Raw genomic sequence first — 18,100 nt, 5'->3', positions numbered from 1 at the left:
AAACGTCAGCTTTCCTGCTCCTCTGATGCTGCTTGGCCTGCTGTGTTCATCCAGCTCTACACCGTGTTATCTTAGGGTATAGACTATCGTCTTAGTATATTTTGAAAGGGTCCGGTCTGGTCCATAACAGTTTGAAATTCGAGCAGCTTTGACTTGGAATTGGAGGCTGAAGTACAGACACAGACACATAACTGGTTCAAATAATCCAGGTAACTTTCCCTTCTTGCCATGCCTCTAGCCAAGGTGTTCCAGTGCAGCTAGATATCTGGTACCCTGTCAGCAGCCAGGCAACACAGCCATCTGGTGTCTCACTCTATTATGGAGAATGGTCTCAAATCCCTTCATTATGCTTTCTTCTTCTATTCCTACTATGACTACAACTGCTAGTACTAGAACAATAGCACATTGCTTCCCCCATTTGAATGTCTTCTTGTACCAAAGTGTCTTAGTCAGTTTGTACCCTGCAGTCCCTACTCTTACCAAAACAGGCCGAGAGACTCAAATTTATAGAGCAACTACAGAGGTTGACACTCCTGCCCTCTGGGTCCTCTTACCTGCCTCCATCACACCCTCCTGACCACTGACCAAATCAGAAGACCAGATTAGAACGTGATGATTATAACTCAAAGTAATTGAGAAGAGTCCACAGAGCTTAGTCAACAGACAAATCATGTTTAAATTTATTGGAGTTCTTCAAAGGAGTCAATAGATCTGGATGGGATGCTCTTTGGAGGATTAGTATGGACTTGACGGTCCAAATGGCCTGTCTCCACACTGTAGAGATTCTACGATATGATTTAATGATTCTATGAATACATACATCATGGATAAAGGGGAGCTTTACAGCAAGGCATATGGCACTTGGACAGCAGAAGGCACTTGATAAGGTATCACGTCAAATGTTACTATGGAAAGTAGAGGATAATGTAGTAGCTAGGATAGAAGATTGGCTGGTTCTTTGTTTGAATGGGCGGGTGCAATTAGTGGAGTTCACAAGGATCTGTACTGCAGCCTCAACCTTTTACAATTCACATTTAAGACTTAGTTGAGGGGAGCAAAAGCATGGTAGCTAAACTTGCAGATGACATCAAGATAGGTACGAAAATATGCTGTGAAAATGACATAAGGAATTTATAGCCTAATACAAATACGATGGGTGAGTAGGCAAAAATTGAGCAGTTAGGATTACAGTGTAGGGAAAATGTGAAGTTGCTCACTTTGATAGGAAGAATAAAAAACAAAGCAGAATATAACTTAAATACAGAACAAGTGCAGAAGCATTTGGGTGTTTTGGTGTGTAATTCACAATGAGTTAGTATATGCACTACCGCACATAATCAAGATGCTATACTTTATTACAAAAGGATCTGAACATAGAAGTAAGTGTGTTATGCATGACCTAATAGAAGTTTATAAAAGAATGAGAGGTATAGATAGGGAAAAGACAAATATCATCAACTCTAAGACAGGGAATTTCATGACACGGAGGCACATTTTTAAGGTGAGAGGAGAGAGATTTAAAAAAGACATGAGGCAAATATTTTTGTTTACACAGAGGGTGGTTCGCATGTGGAATGAACTTCCTGATGAAGTGGTGGATCCGGGTACAATTACATTTAAAAGACATTTGGATAGATATATGAATAGGAAAGATTTGGAGGGATATGGGCCAGGAGCAGGCAGGTGGGACTAGTTTAGTTTGGGATTATGTTTGGCATGGACTGGTTGGACCTAAGGGTCTGTTTCTGTACTGTATGACTCTGACTATACAGGGGCACTGGAGAGATCACATCTTGGATAGTATGTGCAATTTTGGTCTCCTTACTTAAGGAAGGATGTAAATGCAATGGAGGCAGTCAGTCAGAGAGAAAATTTACTAAATTAATACCTGGAATGAATGGCTTTTCTTCTAATTGTAAGTTGACAGGCTGGACTCATTTCCTTTAGAGTTTAGAAGACTGTGGGCTGACTTGATTGAAGTATAAAAGATCCTGAATGGTCTTGACAAGGTGGAAAAGATGTTTCTTTTGTAGCTACACACAGAACTGGGGAACACTGTTTAAAATTATGGATTGCCCGTTTACGGCACAGGAAAGGCTTTTTTCCCTGCGTCAATGGATTATGTGACTTTAAAACATTCTGCCTCAGAAGGTGGTGAAGGTGGGGTGTTCAGTATTGGGGTCAACGAGAATCTGAATTTTCCTAGAATTACCTTTGTAGTATGAGATGTCATTTAACTGTCTTACAGCAGTAATTAACTTTACAAAATTCTAGCATATGAAAACAAAGACAAGCATACACAAAGAGAAGCATTACAAGAAACAGAGATCATTATGCCCATTGTAATAGTGTTAACAGTTTATCTGTTGCCAAATGTACCGTTATCAGTGTACTGTTTTCAAAAGTAAGTTTTTATTCCTTTTCAGAGCAAAACCTAACCTTTAAAAGGGACATGGGCAAGGGACAATGGTCATCTGATGTCATGTGTAGTTGTCTCATGGTTGCTGGCCAAAAAGATTCAGACAATTGATTGACATAAAATAATCTGCCCCTGCCCCTAGAAATATGACAAAACAATAAGTGCTCAAGGGCAGAGAGAAGTTATTTTTACAGGGTTCCCATCAAATAGGCTTAACAGGCAGTAGTTGTCATTGAGTGATCCCCAGAGAAGAATCCTCATCAGGTAGACGGAAGACTGACCAGAAGAAATGGAGGAAGACCCAGGAAAGAGTTCCCCAACACTTGGCTAAAGAGCAGTATGCTGCCCCCACCACTTTAAGAAGCAGACAACCTGTTTGTCCTCTGCTGTCATTGAACCATCCCCATTTGTCATGATTGTACACTTTATTTACCCAAGAAATTATCATATCTAAAGTGGTGCTTCTTAAATTCAAACTATCAGAAAATTGCTATAAATCGTTGACTGCCTATGTGAAGTTACAGTGCTCACAAGCACCCCCCCCCCACTCCTAAAATTAACATAGGTCAATGAATATTCTTAAGGTGAAGTTAGTAAGATTTCCTTGCCTAATGTTATCAGGGTTGGTTGGGAATGTGACTTTGGAACACAAACTGATCAGTTGTGAACTTAGTGAATGGTGGAACAGGCCTGAAGGGCTGAATTGTCTACTGCTATTTCATTTGGTCATATAAATGTTCACTGATGATTGCACAATATTCACCACCATTAACTACACCTCAAATACTGAAGCAGTCTATGTCCAAATGCAGCACTATATTCAACTTTCCCTTTGAGGAAAATCACACAATCAACCACCATCAGGCTCTTCCATAAAACTCCATCCAACTTTGCAACTGTACACCATGATGCTTTTAGCTGCAAGTGGCCATCTCCCGACTTAGACTGCCAATCATTGGGGGGCAAGAGCATGAAATGACCGTTGTCAGGCAGGAAGGGATGAAAATGGTATCCAGAGTCTTAACAACATCTGGAGGATGAAGGTCATCCTTTGAATTCAATATTTGCAAACATTTATGAGCTGCCTGCCTGTTTCAAACAGGGGCTCCAACTTCTAAAATGGAAGACTACTAAAAATGAAGATTGACAGCTTGCTTAGCACTTTCCTTAGGATGAAGCAGCATGAGCACAGAACAGTGAACTTTGAGAGATAGCGCTGGTAAGGAGATGAGTTAGTGCTGGTAGGTTAAATAGCTGTAAATTAGAAAACATCCAGAGTACGATCAGTGAGTACTTCTACTTTTTCTATTAAATAAATTGCTACATTCCATTGGCTTAAACAAAATAAGGTAGGAATTTTGGATTGTAGTGGGAGTGTTTGGAGTGGAAAAATATCTTAGCATAATTAGCATTGTCTAAAGGGAATAACTAAGGGGCTTAATCTAAAGGGCATAGCAGCAGAGCTTGCATCTCCTGCGCTATGTACAAAGTCATGGACACTCACGTAGCTACTGGTTAACTGCATTGCGGAGCTCGAACTGCAAGTGGACTGAACGTGGGATATTACAATGCTGAGATTATTGTGGACAGCATGTTCCATAAAGTGCGCACACTGCAAGTAAGACTGAAAAGAAGAGAAAGGGGATGGGTGACGACGAGGCAGAACACAGGAAGCAGGATGACCCTGAGGCTGTCCCCTTTTTAACTAATATATTGTTGGATACTGTTAGGGGTGATGTATTCTCAGGGGATAACAATGGGAACCAGGTCCATGGCACTATCAGTGGCTGTGCTGCATAAGTGGATTGGCAGAGCTATAGTGTTAGGGGATTCATCATTGATAAGAACACAGGCATTTTTGCGGCTGCAAGAGCGATCCCAGGATGGTATGCTGCCTCTCTGGTGCCAGGGTTAAGGATGTCTAAAACAGGCTGCAGTCAATTCTGAAGGGGAAGGTGAACAATATACAAAACTGTACTAATGATATTGATTAAATAAAAGGGATGAAGTTCTACAAGCTGAGTTTTGAGATTTAGGATGTAATTTAAAAAGTAGGGTCTCAAAGGTCTCAGGATTATGACTGGGGTTACATGCTAGGGAGTAACAGGATATATCCAATGAATACATGGTGAAAACGGAGTAAGAGAGGGTTTCAGATTCCTGGGACACTGGGACTGGCTCTGAGGAAAGTGAAACGAGTACAAATGGAATTGGTTACATCTGGGCAGGACTGGCACCAATGTCCTGGGAGAAGGGGGCTTTTTATTTAAAAAAAAAATGCTACTGGGGAGGACTGAAGCTAGAATGGTAGGGTTGTGGGAACCTAAGCAGTGACACAGATGGGGTAGCAAGGATAGAAATAAAAGATGGAAGAGGAGGAAGCAAAAGTGGAAAGCTGACAAATTTCCAGCACCTGATAATTGGGATCCCAATATACCCGAGTGTACTTAAAGTGGTGACCCTGGAAATATAAGGTGTACTGGTGGATATCTCCCAAAATTCTATAAATGCTGGAAAAGTTCCTACGGAATCAAGGGTGGCAAATGTAACCTTACTATTTAAGAAAGGACAAAGGAAACAAAAATCAAAATTACATACCAGTCCATCAGTAGTGCAGAAAAGGCTAGAGTGTGGGCTATACTGAGAGTGGTTAGCACTGCTGCTTCACAGTGCCAGGGACCCAGGTTCAATTCCAGCCTTAGGCAATGGTCTGTGTGCAGTCTGCATGTTCTCCCAGTGCCTGTGTGCGTTCCTTCTGAGTGCTCCAATTTTGTCCCACAGTCCATAAATGATCAAGTTAGGTGGACCAGCCATACTAAATTGCCCCATAGTGACCAGGGATGTGAATTAGCCATGTTTAATGTGGGGTTGCAGGTTACGAGAATAGGGTAGAATGCTCTTTGGCAAGTCACTACAGACTCAATGGACCGAACAGCCTCTATCTGCATTGTAGGGAGAGTAAAACCAGCCCACCTTTGATTGCTGGGCTAGTTTACTCTTCTTGCAATCTGGAGAACTATATTGGAGTTGATCCTCAAGTCTGGGAGCAGGTTTCTGGGTGTGAAAGTGGTAGCCAAACAGAGACATAGAGGTATACAAAAGGGAAACAGGCCCCTTGGCCCAAGCAATCCATGCCAACAAGGTTACCTAAGCTGAAATAGTGGTCAGGAAATATTGCACTATGGACTGCAGCAGCAGATAGTTCCAATTTCTGGGAGCATGATGTTGTGAGTGTTGAAGCGGTGGGGATTAAAAAAGACATTATGGTGTGAAAATGTTAGCAAGTATGTCTAGCTGCACTAATCTCAATAGTGGACAGGGTCTGGTATGTGAGAACGGTTCAGAGTCTTAGGTTTTAGATCATTAGGCAAGTTGGTTTATGCATGCAAAAACAAAGAAATATCACCATTAAAAAGGGTGATTATTTTGTAAAAAGGAGACCTTAAGCATTTGAAGAGGTTTGAGGGTTTTAACAATTTTTTTTTGTTACTAGGAAGAAAATGTGAATAAGTTGAAAGTTAGTGCAATCATTTTTACTATTTTAATTCAAAAATAGCACTGTTTAGCAATGGAGGTTGATTAGCTCAGTTGGCTGGAGGGCCGTTATGCAATGCAAAGTAATAGTGGGCTCAATTTGGGCACAACCCAAGGTTACCATGAAAGATTCTCCTTCTCAACCTCTCCTCTCACCTGAGGTGTGGTGATCCTCAAGTTAAACCACAATCAGTTATCTCTCTCTAACAAAAAGAGCAGCCTTATCTTCCAGCAGGACTATAGCAACCTCATACTCTGATATGGAAACTGGTTTGTATTTCTTTAAAGGAAGTCACCTTTTCAAGTGAATTGATTACAGACATCCAACTCTCTCCCTCAATTAATTGAGACATTCCTTGCATATTTACATTCCCGAACATAAGGATCATCAGCATCATATTAAAAAGATTTACATAATATTTCACTGGGGCTGTCCGATATTGAGAATATTCACACGTATGGTGATGTAAAAACTTGTAGTTTCTCCTCAACTGAAAGATTCAAAAACACTTATCCCCACATAATCTTTCAGATTTGCCAACCAAGAAGATTAGGTCTGATGGCTCCTTTTGGAAAGGACTCTTCCTCCAGCACCTGTTGTTTACTTCCCTATCTGCACTAGAACATGCTGAAATGCCAGCTGACATGCAACATTCCTGCCATCCATGTAGTGGATCCTGCTTACATAATTTCACAGATCTTTGAAACTTCTGGTTCCCAGTGGTCTGTCAGCCCCAACTTTAGAACGACCATTTTTAAGCACTGACAGGAATATAAACACACGAACAAAGAACAAGAGTAGGTCACTTGGCCTTTTCAGCTTGCTCCGCCATTCAATAAGATTATGGCCGATCTGATTTTAACCTCAACTCTACATTCCTACATAACTCCGATAAAACTTTCATCTCTTGGTAATCAAGAAACTGTCTATGTCTTCCTTACAAATAATTGAAGATTCTTTATCTGATTTTTGACAAGTGGAATTCCAAAGACTCTCAATCCTCTGGGCGAAAAAAAAAACATCCTTTATGTCTTAAATAGGTGACCTCTTAGTTTTAAACTACGATCCCTAGTTCTCGATTTTCCCACAAGAGAAAACTTCCTTTTGACATCTACTCAGTTAAGGTCCTTCAGGATCATATATGTTTCAATTGAGTCACCTCTGACTCTAATTTCCAGAAGATACAGACCTAGCCTGTCCAGCCTTTCCTCATTGGCAATCTACTCATTTCAGATATTAGTCTAAAAAAACTTTCTCTGAACTGGTTCCAACAAAATTACATCCTTCTCTACATATAGTGACTAGGACTCTACAGTGCCCCAGATAATTGAAGCACAGCCTCCCTACTCTTGCATTCAACTCCGCTTGCAATAAAATAGAAGCTTATTAGCTTTCCTGATTACTGTAACTGCATACTAACATTCAGCAATTCATGCAATGGGATGCCAGATCTCCCTGTATTTCAGAGCTCTACAACCTCTCACCATTTAGACAACATGCTTCTTTTCTAATCTTTCTGCCAAAATGGACAATTTCACGCATTCCCACATTGTATTCCATTTGCGAGATCTTTGCCCACACGCAACCTACCTATATCCTTTCGTAAGCTCCTTATGTCCTCTTCACAATTCACTTTCCTATCTATTATTATGTCATCAGCAAATTTTGCTACCACATCTTTAGTCACTTCATTCAAACTACTTAAATATAAAAAATAAATAAAGTTAAGGCCCAGCCCTGTAGCACAGACTCGTGACAGCCTGCCAGCCTAAAACGGATCCATTTATTACTCTCTGCTTCCTGTTAGCTAGCTAATCTTCTATTCATGCCAATATGTTACCCCCACACCATGGGCTTTTATTTTGCATAATAACCTTTGATGTGGCACCTTATTAAATGCCTTTTGAAAATCTATGCATAATATATCCACTAGTTCCCCTCTATGTTCAGCACAAGTTACTGCTTCAAAGAACTCCAATAAATTAGTTAAACGTGACTTCCCTTTCACAAAACTATGTTGGCTCTGCCTGGTTACCTTGAACTTATCAAAGCAACCTGCGATAACGTTTTTACTAATAGCTTCTAGCATTTTCCTAATGACAGATGTCAAATTTACTGGCTTGTAGTTTCCTGCTTTAAGACTCCTTCCCTTGTTGAATAAAGGTGTACATTAGCTATTTTCCAATTTAAGAGGAATCTTCCCTGAATCGGATGAGTTTCAGAAAATTAAAACCAGCACATCAATTATCTCACTAGCTAATTTTTAAGAACCTAGGATGAAATCTATGAGGGCCTGGGGACTTTGTCAATTCTCAGTTTCAACAATTTACTCAGTGTTACTTCCTATTTAATATTGGTGGTTGTGAAACTGAAGTTGTAAATGAAATGGCATAGTTGTGGGGAAAGAAGTCATGTTAGGTACAGGAGGAACAGCTGAGAGAGACGTTAAAGGCATCTGGTGAGCTGGACTGTGAAAATATGCATCACATATCTTACAGGTTTTATTCTGATGTATGATAAAAACTGTTATTGTGATAAACATAAATAACAGGATTGGAAACTATTAGGAAAGTTACATTTACAAGAAAGAGTTTCCTTAAAAAGAAATGGTCAACATGGAAACTGAATTCTACACTTTAATGCCAGAACAGGAAACAATTCTAGGCATTCATCTGTAGGTGAGTAGAGACTGGAAATAACTTGCAACTGCTGGCATTATCGACACAAAAAAAATGCATTTCTCAGAGCCCACTGACCCAAGACTCCACGCTAGTTTTATGTAAGAAGTATTATTTTCTAAGTCCATCATTTTCTTACCCCAAACAGCTCATTTTGTAAAATGGCAGAATCTGGTCAATATCATCCACCGTCTGCACCACAGTAGTGTCTATAGTTGCGGGATGCATAACCACCTTTGCAGAAAGCAGTATAACAGTTACTGATGTTACTGATTTAGGAAAACAAAAGATAAAATGTATTACTTGCATTACAATTAAATATGATAAAGTGAAAAAACATTTTTATATCTTCATTAATTCAAAGTATACATGATAACAAATGCAAAATATTAAGCAGAGATAGCCAAACAAATGATTTTGCAAGATAATATCAATCAAGTGAATGTACATTAAATATCAAATGATTAATGCTTCCCAGCATGCAGAGATTAGTGAAAATCAATTCAACTTTGATATCAAATTTAATGTAGTGAAGCACTTTTAATAAAACAACAAATGAGGGAACAAAGAACTTTCAGAGAACGCAAAGATTTTATTGTAAATCTATAAATCTTTCAGTTTTCACTTTTCCCTATTCAGAAACAAAGTCCCTGCCAGTTAAGTACTCGACTCTTTTTAAATCACCCACTATCAAAAGTCAACCATTCATCCAACTACAATCACTGCACACAAGGAGCAACATAACAATAACAGAAAAAAGTCAAAAGGCAAGGATGAGTATCAAATCAAACTAGTAATGAAAGGGAAGATAATGCACTCTAGTACCCGTGGTGTCTGCTTCACTCTTTAAAAACTTCCAGGGAAGAACCATTTTTTCTTTGTTGACTACGCAGCATATTCTACAATTCACGTATTTTCACCAATCTATTCGGATATTTTATGGCACATCTCCTGAGCCAGTGGGACTCAAACCAGATGTTTGGGCCCAGAGGCAGGGACACTACAAATGTGCGATAAGAGCTGTAAGGACACAGCCTTTTTTTTAAAAATATCAATCTGTTCAGACGTGTTATCACTCTTTTGAAGCAGGTAGGTCTTGAACTCAGGTCTTTTGATTCAGATGTAGGGAGGCTACAACTGCATAATAAGTGTCCTGTTTTTAAAACTTCAAAAAAACTTGAAAGAACAAAAGGGCTGGAACAGAAAAATTGCATTTCGTTCAGTTTAACCAAACAGGAACAACACACTGTTAAATCAACTTGTTCAGATATGTTATGACACATCTCTGGAGGTGGGTATATACTCCATCTATATTGAATTGGATAGTCTGCATTGATCTGATGATAACTAATGCACTAACAGCAAACCACAATTTGATAATGCCTTATATAACATCAAGCGAGGTAGCATGAATATTCCCACACTTCGAGAAAGTATTTTTCTGTCAACAATTCACCTGTTCTGTTCAATATGAACATGATCTTCAAATTGCTTCTTAACACATACATCCAAATTAGACCATGCAATATGGATGTTTATTCTGTCAATGACACCCTGTGATCTCATGAGTTCTTTCAGATCTGAACATGCCCTGCACAAATAAGCAGTATTCCTTATGCTGTCCACAAGGATACCTAAGCTCAGTTGCAGGGTGGCTGGTGTGCAATGCAGGGTAACACCAACAGTACGGGTTCAATTTCTGCACTGGCTGAGGTCACCATGAAGGCCCAATCTTCTCAACCTCACCTGAAGGACGGTGACCATCAGGTTAAATTCACAACTAGTGGCCTCTCTCTGATGAGACAGTCGCCTATAATCCTCAGGACTAGAGTGATTTTCACTTTCACTTCACAATTCTATACTTTATCAATCCTTACTTTGATATCACGGACTTGCATAAACAAAACAAAAAGGAGATAACTTTAAATGTAAATACTTGCAAAACGTAAAAATTACCATTTAACAGCATTAATTCTGTTTCATCAGGCAGGTAGGCAAGTAAAACATGCATTTCTGGGATAAAAAACATTGCGACCAACAACGTGTACAAGTAGTGCATTTCATGGTTAAATAAAATTTGAAATGGGGAAATCAACTTTCAGGCTTTGTGTATGTAAAAACAGATTTTGGTGTTGAAAAGATGGAGTTGCTATATACATCATGATCTACAGTGATGCCATTCTCTCACTTGTGTGCGCGGAGATTAGAAGCTGACTCTTTTATATTAGCATGCTGGGAAATTTTAATACTTTTTTCTCCTTATTAAAAAAAAACTGCCTTTTTATGCCTGTGCGTAAGTACAAGAAGAAACAGGTAAATGAAAACATTACATAAAATTGTATTTGCACGAGTCAATGTCACCAACCCTGGATCTGCATCCATCTCAAACTAAATCGACATAAATGTTACTTAACAGGTAGGCTGCATTTACATTTTGTACAAAAAGAGAAAGTCATCCGTTTAGCACTATAAAAGTATAACTAACAATAATCAATTGATGTTATAACATAGTTACCTCAATGTATATATCTTTAATCAAATCGGGATACAACAAGAAGCATAAACTTCCTTCAGTGTTTGACTTTGCTGCAAGTTGTTCTACAAACAGCATAAACTCGATCTCACCTGCAATACATAATACTTGTTTTTGTATCGACTAATATTACTTTTAGTTTCAACATTCAAATAAAATATTTCCTTAAAAAATTACAATAACCAAGTTTTTAAATCTTCATGCAAACCTCAAATTTGAATATTCAGAGAAATAAAAGAAAATAAATTGTCTGGAAAAAGCATGGATTAAAAAACTCATTTATTTATACTTATTAGTTCGTTATCTAACAATGATCACAAGTAACAAATAACAGTCATGGATACAATATTACAAATCAGATTTGTATCAGAAAGTACTAGAAAATATACAGAAACCCATCACCAGATTTGAGAGTTATTAAACTAACATCACTAATAGTGTCCTCAAATATTGTGGATCAAGTATTGGATTACTGTGTTGCACAGCAACCTGGATCGAACCTTCTTTGACGCATGTCAGCTCGGCACCCCTTCACTCCTAGTTCAAAACCAATGGTCAGGCAAATGTAATGAAAGACTGAAGAATTTGCAGAAACAAAAATTAATCATTTCACTAGTCTGTTCTAAAAGCAAGAATACGGTAACCCAAGAACTAGGAGGAGTGGGCAATTCAGGCCGTAAAGCAGCCCCACCATTTAATATGATCATGGCTGATCTCATTGGGCCTCAACTCCACTTTCCATAAACTTTCAATCCATGACTAATTAAAACTGTCTATCAACTCCTTAGATTTATTCAGTATGCTGGCATCCACCACACTCCGAGGTAGTGAATTCCACAGATTCAGGACTCTTTGAGAGAAGTAATTCCTCCTTGCCTGTGTTTTAAAACTGACACCTCTTAGCCTGAAACTCTGACCTCTTGTTCTAGATTGAGCAACAAGAGGAAACATCCATCCTAAGTTCGGAGATATTAGGAAGATAACAAGGTGTGGAGCTGGAGGAACACAGCAAGCCAGACAGCATCAGAGGAGCAGGAAAGCCGATGTTTCGGTCTGGACCCTTCTTCAGAAATGGGGAAGGGGAAGGGGGCTCTGAAATAAATACGGGGGGGGGGGGGGGGGGGCGGCAGTGATAGAGATCCACTGAGGTCTTTCCGGAGGGAGGAGGGTAATTTGTTCCAGGTAGGCATCCTTAGAAGAGGCTTCGCAGTAGGGTTATAACTCACTCAGAGATTGTAGGAATTGCCGATGCTGGAGTCTGAGATAACAAGGTGTGGAGGTGGAGGAACACAGCAGGCCAGGTGGCATCAGAGGAGCAGGAAAGCTGACCTTTCGGGTCTGGACCCTTCTTCAGAAATGGGAGTGGGGGGGTGGGGACGGGGCTCTGAAATAATTAAATCCCACGTTTACTTTGTCAATTCCTTTAAGATCTTAAATACCCAATCAGATCTCCTCTTATTCCGCTAAATTCTAGCAAATGGAGGCCCAAACTGCTTGACCTGACTTCATAACAAGCCTTTCATATTGGAATTAATTGAGAGAACCTTCTGTGAACTGCCTTCTTTGCAATCACATCTAAATACAAGATACTTGGTTTGAGCTCTGAAATATATGTTTTTAGCACACCCAATTCATACATAATTGCACAAATCCTGGAACATTATGTTCAGTAGCTACAACAAGTGCAGGATATTCAATTCTAATAGCATTTCATATTCAAATAAATCACAAGACAACTCCCAGACAAACTGTTTTTCATTGTTAAAATATTTTTCTGCAAGTGAATTACTACTAAAAGAATCAAAGATTAGTGCAAAAATTGAAAAAGTAGTTTCCAAACACACCAGAACACCAAATTAATGCAATGTTAATATTCATGACTTACGTTCTGCAATCGGTATCTGTACAACATTCTTTAATGCTGCAAAAAATGGGAAATCCTCGGAGCTCACAACATTGAGCCAGGAAAGGAAGGAGGATTTAACATCATCTATTTTAATTTCCTGTGGCTGAACAAGAGGAAATTCATTTTTAATCCACTGGTTTCTTAAAATTATATTTGAATATTTAAAAATATAAAAAAAAGTAGATTCAACAAATTTGTAAAGTTAAAGAATGTTAACTTTATCCATTTCAGAAATGTTGCAATTAAAGCTAAAACTCTATACAAGTCTATCCATCAAGTATTTATCTGGAATCCAAAGTCCATGCACCTTTTTAAAAATAATATTTAAAACTCAACAAGATTATTTTCCCCAATCAGATTCATCTCCTTTGCTCTCATCTGTAACGTTCGCATAATTGCCAAAACAGCAACTGGCACAGTTGTTTGTCCCTACCTCTGGGTTCAAGTCCCACCTGATCCAGAGGAGTGCAAGAACATCTCAGAAGAGGTTAATTGGGAAATAGCTATAACACTTTGGGCTACTTACAAAATAAATGAAGCAGTGCAAAATAAAATAGCCTTCTTTGAAACATCCAAATAAACCTCATAAATTTACAATTCGAAGTATACAGGACTAGGATAAAAATAGGAAAAAAGGCTTTGTTTGGTCTTGTGGATGTGGACCTAACTGCATCTGAGAATTTGGTTACAATTTTGGCTCTGCACCATAATAATAATTGGCAAGAAATGTATGCAATTTTATTTTCACAATACCAAATGTAGGTCACTGCTTTGTAAATTTCTAATAGTGAGTAATCTATGCAATGAACATAGGAGGACAAGCCCAATGATGGAAACAATAAGGTCAGGGGAAAAGGTTCTCTTCTTGCTCCCACTTAAAAAATTAATCTATAGAGATAGATTTCAGTACCCCCACCCCGGAAACATTTACTTGTTTTTGCTACATGACAATACTTACCAGCATTTGCAAGGGTTGCAATTGAATTCTGGATGGAAGGGAAGGATTGAATTTTAACGAATTTATCCTGACTGCAGCAGAAGCTTCCACATTCAAATTCTTTCTTAAACTATCTGGAATCTGACAAGAAAAACTGATAGTGAAACAAACAACAACCTACTGCAACATAGCCTACAGTCAATAACTATTTCCTTTATATAGCCTGTATATATAATTACAAGTGATAGTTTTCATTTGGTTGATTGGATAGTTGTTTTCCCATTTTCCTGATATATGACATTCAAGCTGGAGGGGGGGGGGGCGTCTTGTGGCTCAGTGGTAGCAACCACACCTCTGGACCAGAAGGCCCAGATTCAGGTTCCACCTGCTCCAGAGGTGTGTTATAACAAACTGAAGAGGTTGATTAAAAATGCAGTCAAGTTCTAAATGTCTTCTGGAACTTTCAGACAGGTAAACCTTATGCATTAAGTATTAGAAAATCAGAATTATCTATAGAATATAGTGATAGTTAAGATGGAAATGTATGGAAAACGTCTCTGGAGTACAAGTATGTTTATATAACTAGGTTGCAAATTTAACAGATCAACACCATCCCAAATGCCAATTCAAGTACCAGCTGTAGATGACACTTGAAATCAGATAGGTTCACAGGACCACATCCAAAAATTCCATCTTGGGGCAAGAGTGGGAGAGGGGAAAAAAAATATTTGAGTTTCTGTACAACCTTAGATCAAAACATCTCAAATACTTCACACAAAGAATGTTGGCAAAGGTAGTACTATATTAATGATGAGACAAAGTTGCTTGGTTTTACTGATAGCCCTGAATGAGATACAAATAACCAGGACATCACTATTTTGCACTGCTCTACAGAAATTATCGTAAGATTATTTAGCAGCCTTCTTGTCAACTGAAAAGATGAATGCAAACGAAGTACTGGATGGATAAAAATGCAGCTGATTACCGCACTGGAGTTCTAGACAAAATTATGAATTTAAATGTTAGGTTGGTGTTCAGATTCACCACCTTTGGTTCAAAACTCAGCCAAGCTTTTGTTACAAAACAAAAATGATTGCAGACAAGACTATCGTGTACTGTGCTGTGCTTTATAGAAGACAAGTTAATAAAACAAAACACATACTAACAAAAGACTGGTTATAAAGAAACAAATTAATACTGATCATATAAAGTTCATTTTATAACCATAATACACAAAATAAAGATTGTTATAGCACATTATTCCAGAGCTGCTTTATTAGAATTGAGTACTTTGTAGAAAGCCTAATTAAACAGTTTGTGTCTGGATTTACTAAACAAACACACAAATTGCAACACAATTCTCAACATGCAATACTAACCCAAACTTTTCCACTATGAAAACCACTGGACTTAGTACACTTTAAATGCTCACATCCATGGCAGATTATTTTAACAATGCAGGATTCATCTTTTGCTTGATTTACTCTGGCTTTTGTGTCATTTTCATCAATATTTTTCTTTTTCGTTCGCGGATTTTGCTTGGATATTTCTTTTTGTTGTTTATGTGACAATAATTTTGTCAGCTTCCCATAAATAATCAACGTATCACTGTTGTTAAGAGGAAGTACATCTTGATTCCAAGAAAAGATGTGAACTGTATCAGGCTGACTTTGGTTCCAAAGTGTTGAGCCACACATTTCTAAATTACTAGGGAATCTTTTGCACACTCTGAATATTGAGTCGATTTCAAAGGATGTGGAAACAGTGTTTAAAAACGTATGTTTGCAAACAACTTTGGAAGGAAGTTTGCCTGGAACATCTGAATTTACAGCGAATATATTTTTAATCAAATACCACATATTTGACAAAATGCTTCTGTTGAAACAGTCTTGATTTTCCCTTGCATGTTTTTCATTAATTTCATGTTGATCATATGGGTTCTTGGAAGGATGCGCAATCCCTAGTTTCTCAAAATTTTCATTAATTTTGCTGCTGCCCAAGTTAGGTTCTTTATTTAAAGAACTGTATTCAACAAAAGTAGTATTTAAAGGAGCTCCTTCAATTTGTCGCAATTTAGGTGACACAACAAGTTCAGTGAAAGGCTCCAACCTTCCATAAGCAGCAGCAGGCGTCAGGGAACCTAGAACAAAAAAAAGGAAGCTATTATTTATAAAAACTAAAGAAAAATCTTTTCTGTGCCTTTTACATGGAGGCCACCCTAAAACACTTCACAGGCAGTTAAGTAAATTGAAGTAGTCACTGCTGTTAAAAAAGGCACAGCAAGAGCCCACAAAAAATGCAATAATGACAAGATAGCGGCGCTAGCACAGAAATAAGCATTGGCTAGCATATGGGGGAGATCTCCCCCGTTCTTCAGCAAAAGACTGCCATAGTATGTTTTAAATCTACCCAATGAGGCCTCAGTTCAACATTTCATCTAAAAGATGGCAGCTCTGATAGTGCAGCATTCCTTCTAATGAACTAGAATGTTAGCCTAGATTTTGTGCTTAAATTTCCAAACTTGAACTGGAAATAACACCAGTAACCAATTTTAAGGCATTGTGTACTGGAAGAATGTAATAATCTATGCATCTAAGCACCTATATTAAGGAAACATTTTTCTCCCCACCATATAGGAATAATTCAAGTACTGAATGACATTGGCTGCCTCCTGTTATATCTGACTCAAGTTTAATTATGTGTTCATTATGTACCCCATTATGTGCTCTGTAACTAATTAAGAATAAAAAACAGTTCTATTCTTGTTTACCTATTTAGACTCTCCCTTCAGTAAAGGATTTTTTTTAAAAAAGGACTCAATTTCTGAAAACAAACATATCATCTTATGGCCTCAAAGAACTGATAAAATGATGGGAGGTAGCGGGGGCGGGGGGAGGGAAGGGCATCGTTCTTTAAAAAAGAACTGCATTTCGAAAGAAGGAAGATCCTTCTGGCCTTTGAGAAACAGGGTGAACAAAGTTTTTCTGGAAACATGAAAGGTGGAATGTATTTTAACAATCATTAGCAGAGACACTGCTCAAGTCAGAATTGTTGACAATGTGATGACTGTTGCTTGCAAATAACTTATTTATCTGCAGCCTTATCCTACATCCTACACCTTATTTACAGGTGTCTAGAAATGTTGTATGTAGTTTTCCCAGTCAAACAGATTTACCAGTAAATCAATATTTTTATGGGGTAGAGCTAGTCTAGCTTCTGTAGAACTGAAACAGCCCTTCTAAAATATTCCTGTGCAATAATTATATTTGTGCAAAAAAAATTTACAGCTAGCAGTTAGGAAGCAAATGAAATGTTATCATTTATATTCCATTTGCCTTGCAATAAAAGTAGAATTATAAAGAGCATTGGTAAGGGCTCATACGAAGTACAGTTTAGGGCTTTTTTTTGAGAAAGGTTGCAAATATATTAGAAGTAGTTCACAGATGATTCACTCAACTGGTACCCAGGATTTTGGTGGTGGGGGAGGGCTTATCTTAGAGAAAGACTGGACAGGTTGGACCTTCATCAACTGGAGCTTAGAAAAAAATAGGGATATTTTTAATGAAAATGTTTAAGATCTCAAGGGAACTTGAGGATGTTGAAAGAATGCTTCCCCTAGAGCTAGGGGACACAATTTGAAAACAAGTGGGTTTTTGCTTAAGATGGAGATGAGGATTTATTTTCTCTCACAGGGTTAGGAATATTTGGAACTTTCTTCACAGAAATAAAGCAGCAGCAGGGTCAATGAATACTTCTAAGGCAGGGACAGATAGATTTTTGACTAACAATGAAGTCGAAGGTTATCACGAATACGCAGGAATAAAGACATGTATTCTCCAGCTCTTAACTCATATCTTTCTATCTATGTTTGTACTCCTTACAGAAGCTGACAACATCCCATAAATCAGAAGTTCAGTGTGAGAACAAAGATGAAGGTCTATATCCTGGTGTACAGCTGGATGAACACAGCAGGCCAAGCAGCATCAGAGGAGCAGGAAGGCTGACGTTTCGGGCCTAGACCCTTCTTCAGAAGTGGGGGAGGGGAAGGGGGTTCTGAAATAAATAGGGAGAGAGGGGGAGGTGGATAGAAGA

At 38.3% G+C, this 18,100-nt stretch overlaps 1 protein-coding gene across 1 annotated transcript in view; it reads right to left on the bottom strand.

Moving 5' to 3' along the window:
• pex1 (peroxisomal biogenesis factor 1) overlaps positions 1-18,100 on the bottom strand; it is an 84,688-nt gene that overhangs the window by 38,087 nt on the left and 28,501 nt on the right. The window contains exons 5-9 of the mRNA XM_048606415.1: positions 15,388-16,148; positions 14,030-14,149; positions 13,051-13,174; positions 11,148-11,257; positions 8,772-8,866 (exon numbers count right to left, since the gene is read on the bottom strand). Of these exons, the coding sequence (XP_048462372.1) occupies positions 8,772-8,866; positions 11,148-11,257; positions 13,051-13,174; positions 14,030-14,149; positions 15,388-16,148 (1,210 nt within the window). The remainder of the gene's footprint in view (positions 1-8,771; positions 8,867-11,147; positions 11,258-13,050; positions 13,175-14,029; positions 14,150-15,387; positions 16,149-18,100) is intronic.

The sequence above is a fragment of the Rhincodon typus genome, chromosome 2 (genome assembly GCF_021869965.1).
Source record: "Rhincodon typus isolate 14 chromosome 2, sRhiTyp1.1, whole genome shotgun sequence".
In the NCBI taxonomy this organism is placed as follows: domain Eukaryota; kingdom Metazoa; phylum Chordata; class Chondrichthyes; order Orectolobiformes; family Rhincodontidae; genus Rhincodon; species Rhincodon typus.
This window is presented reverse-complemented; position numbering and strand designations above follow the sequence as displayed.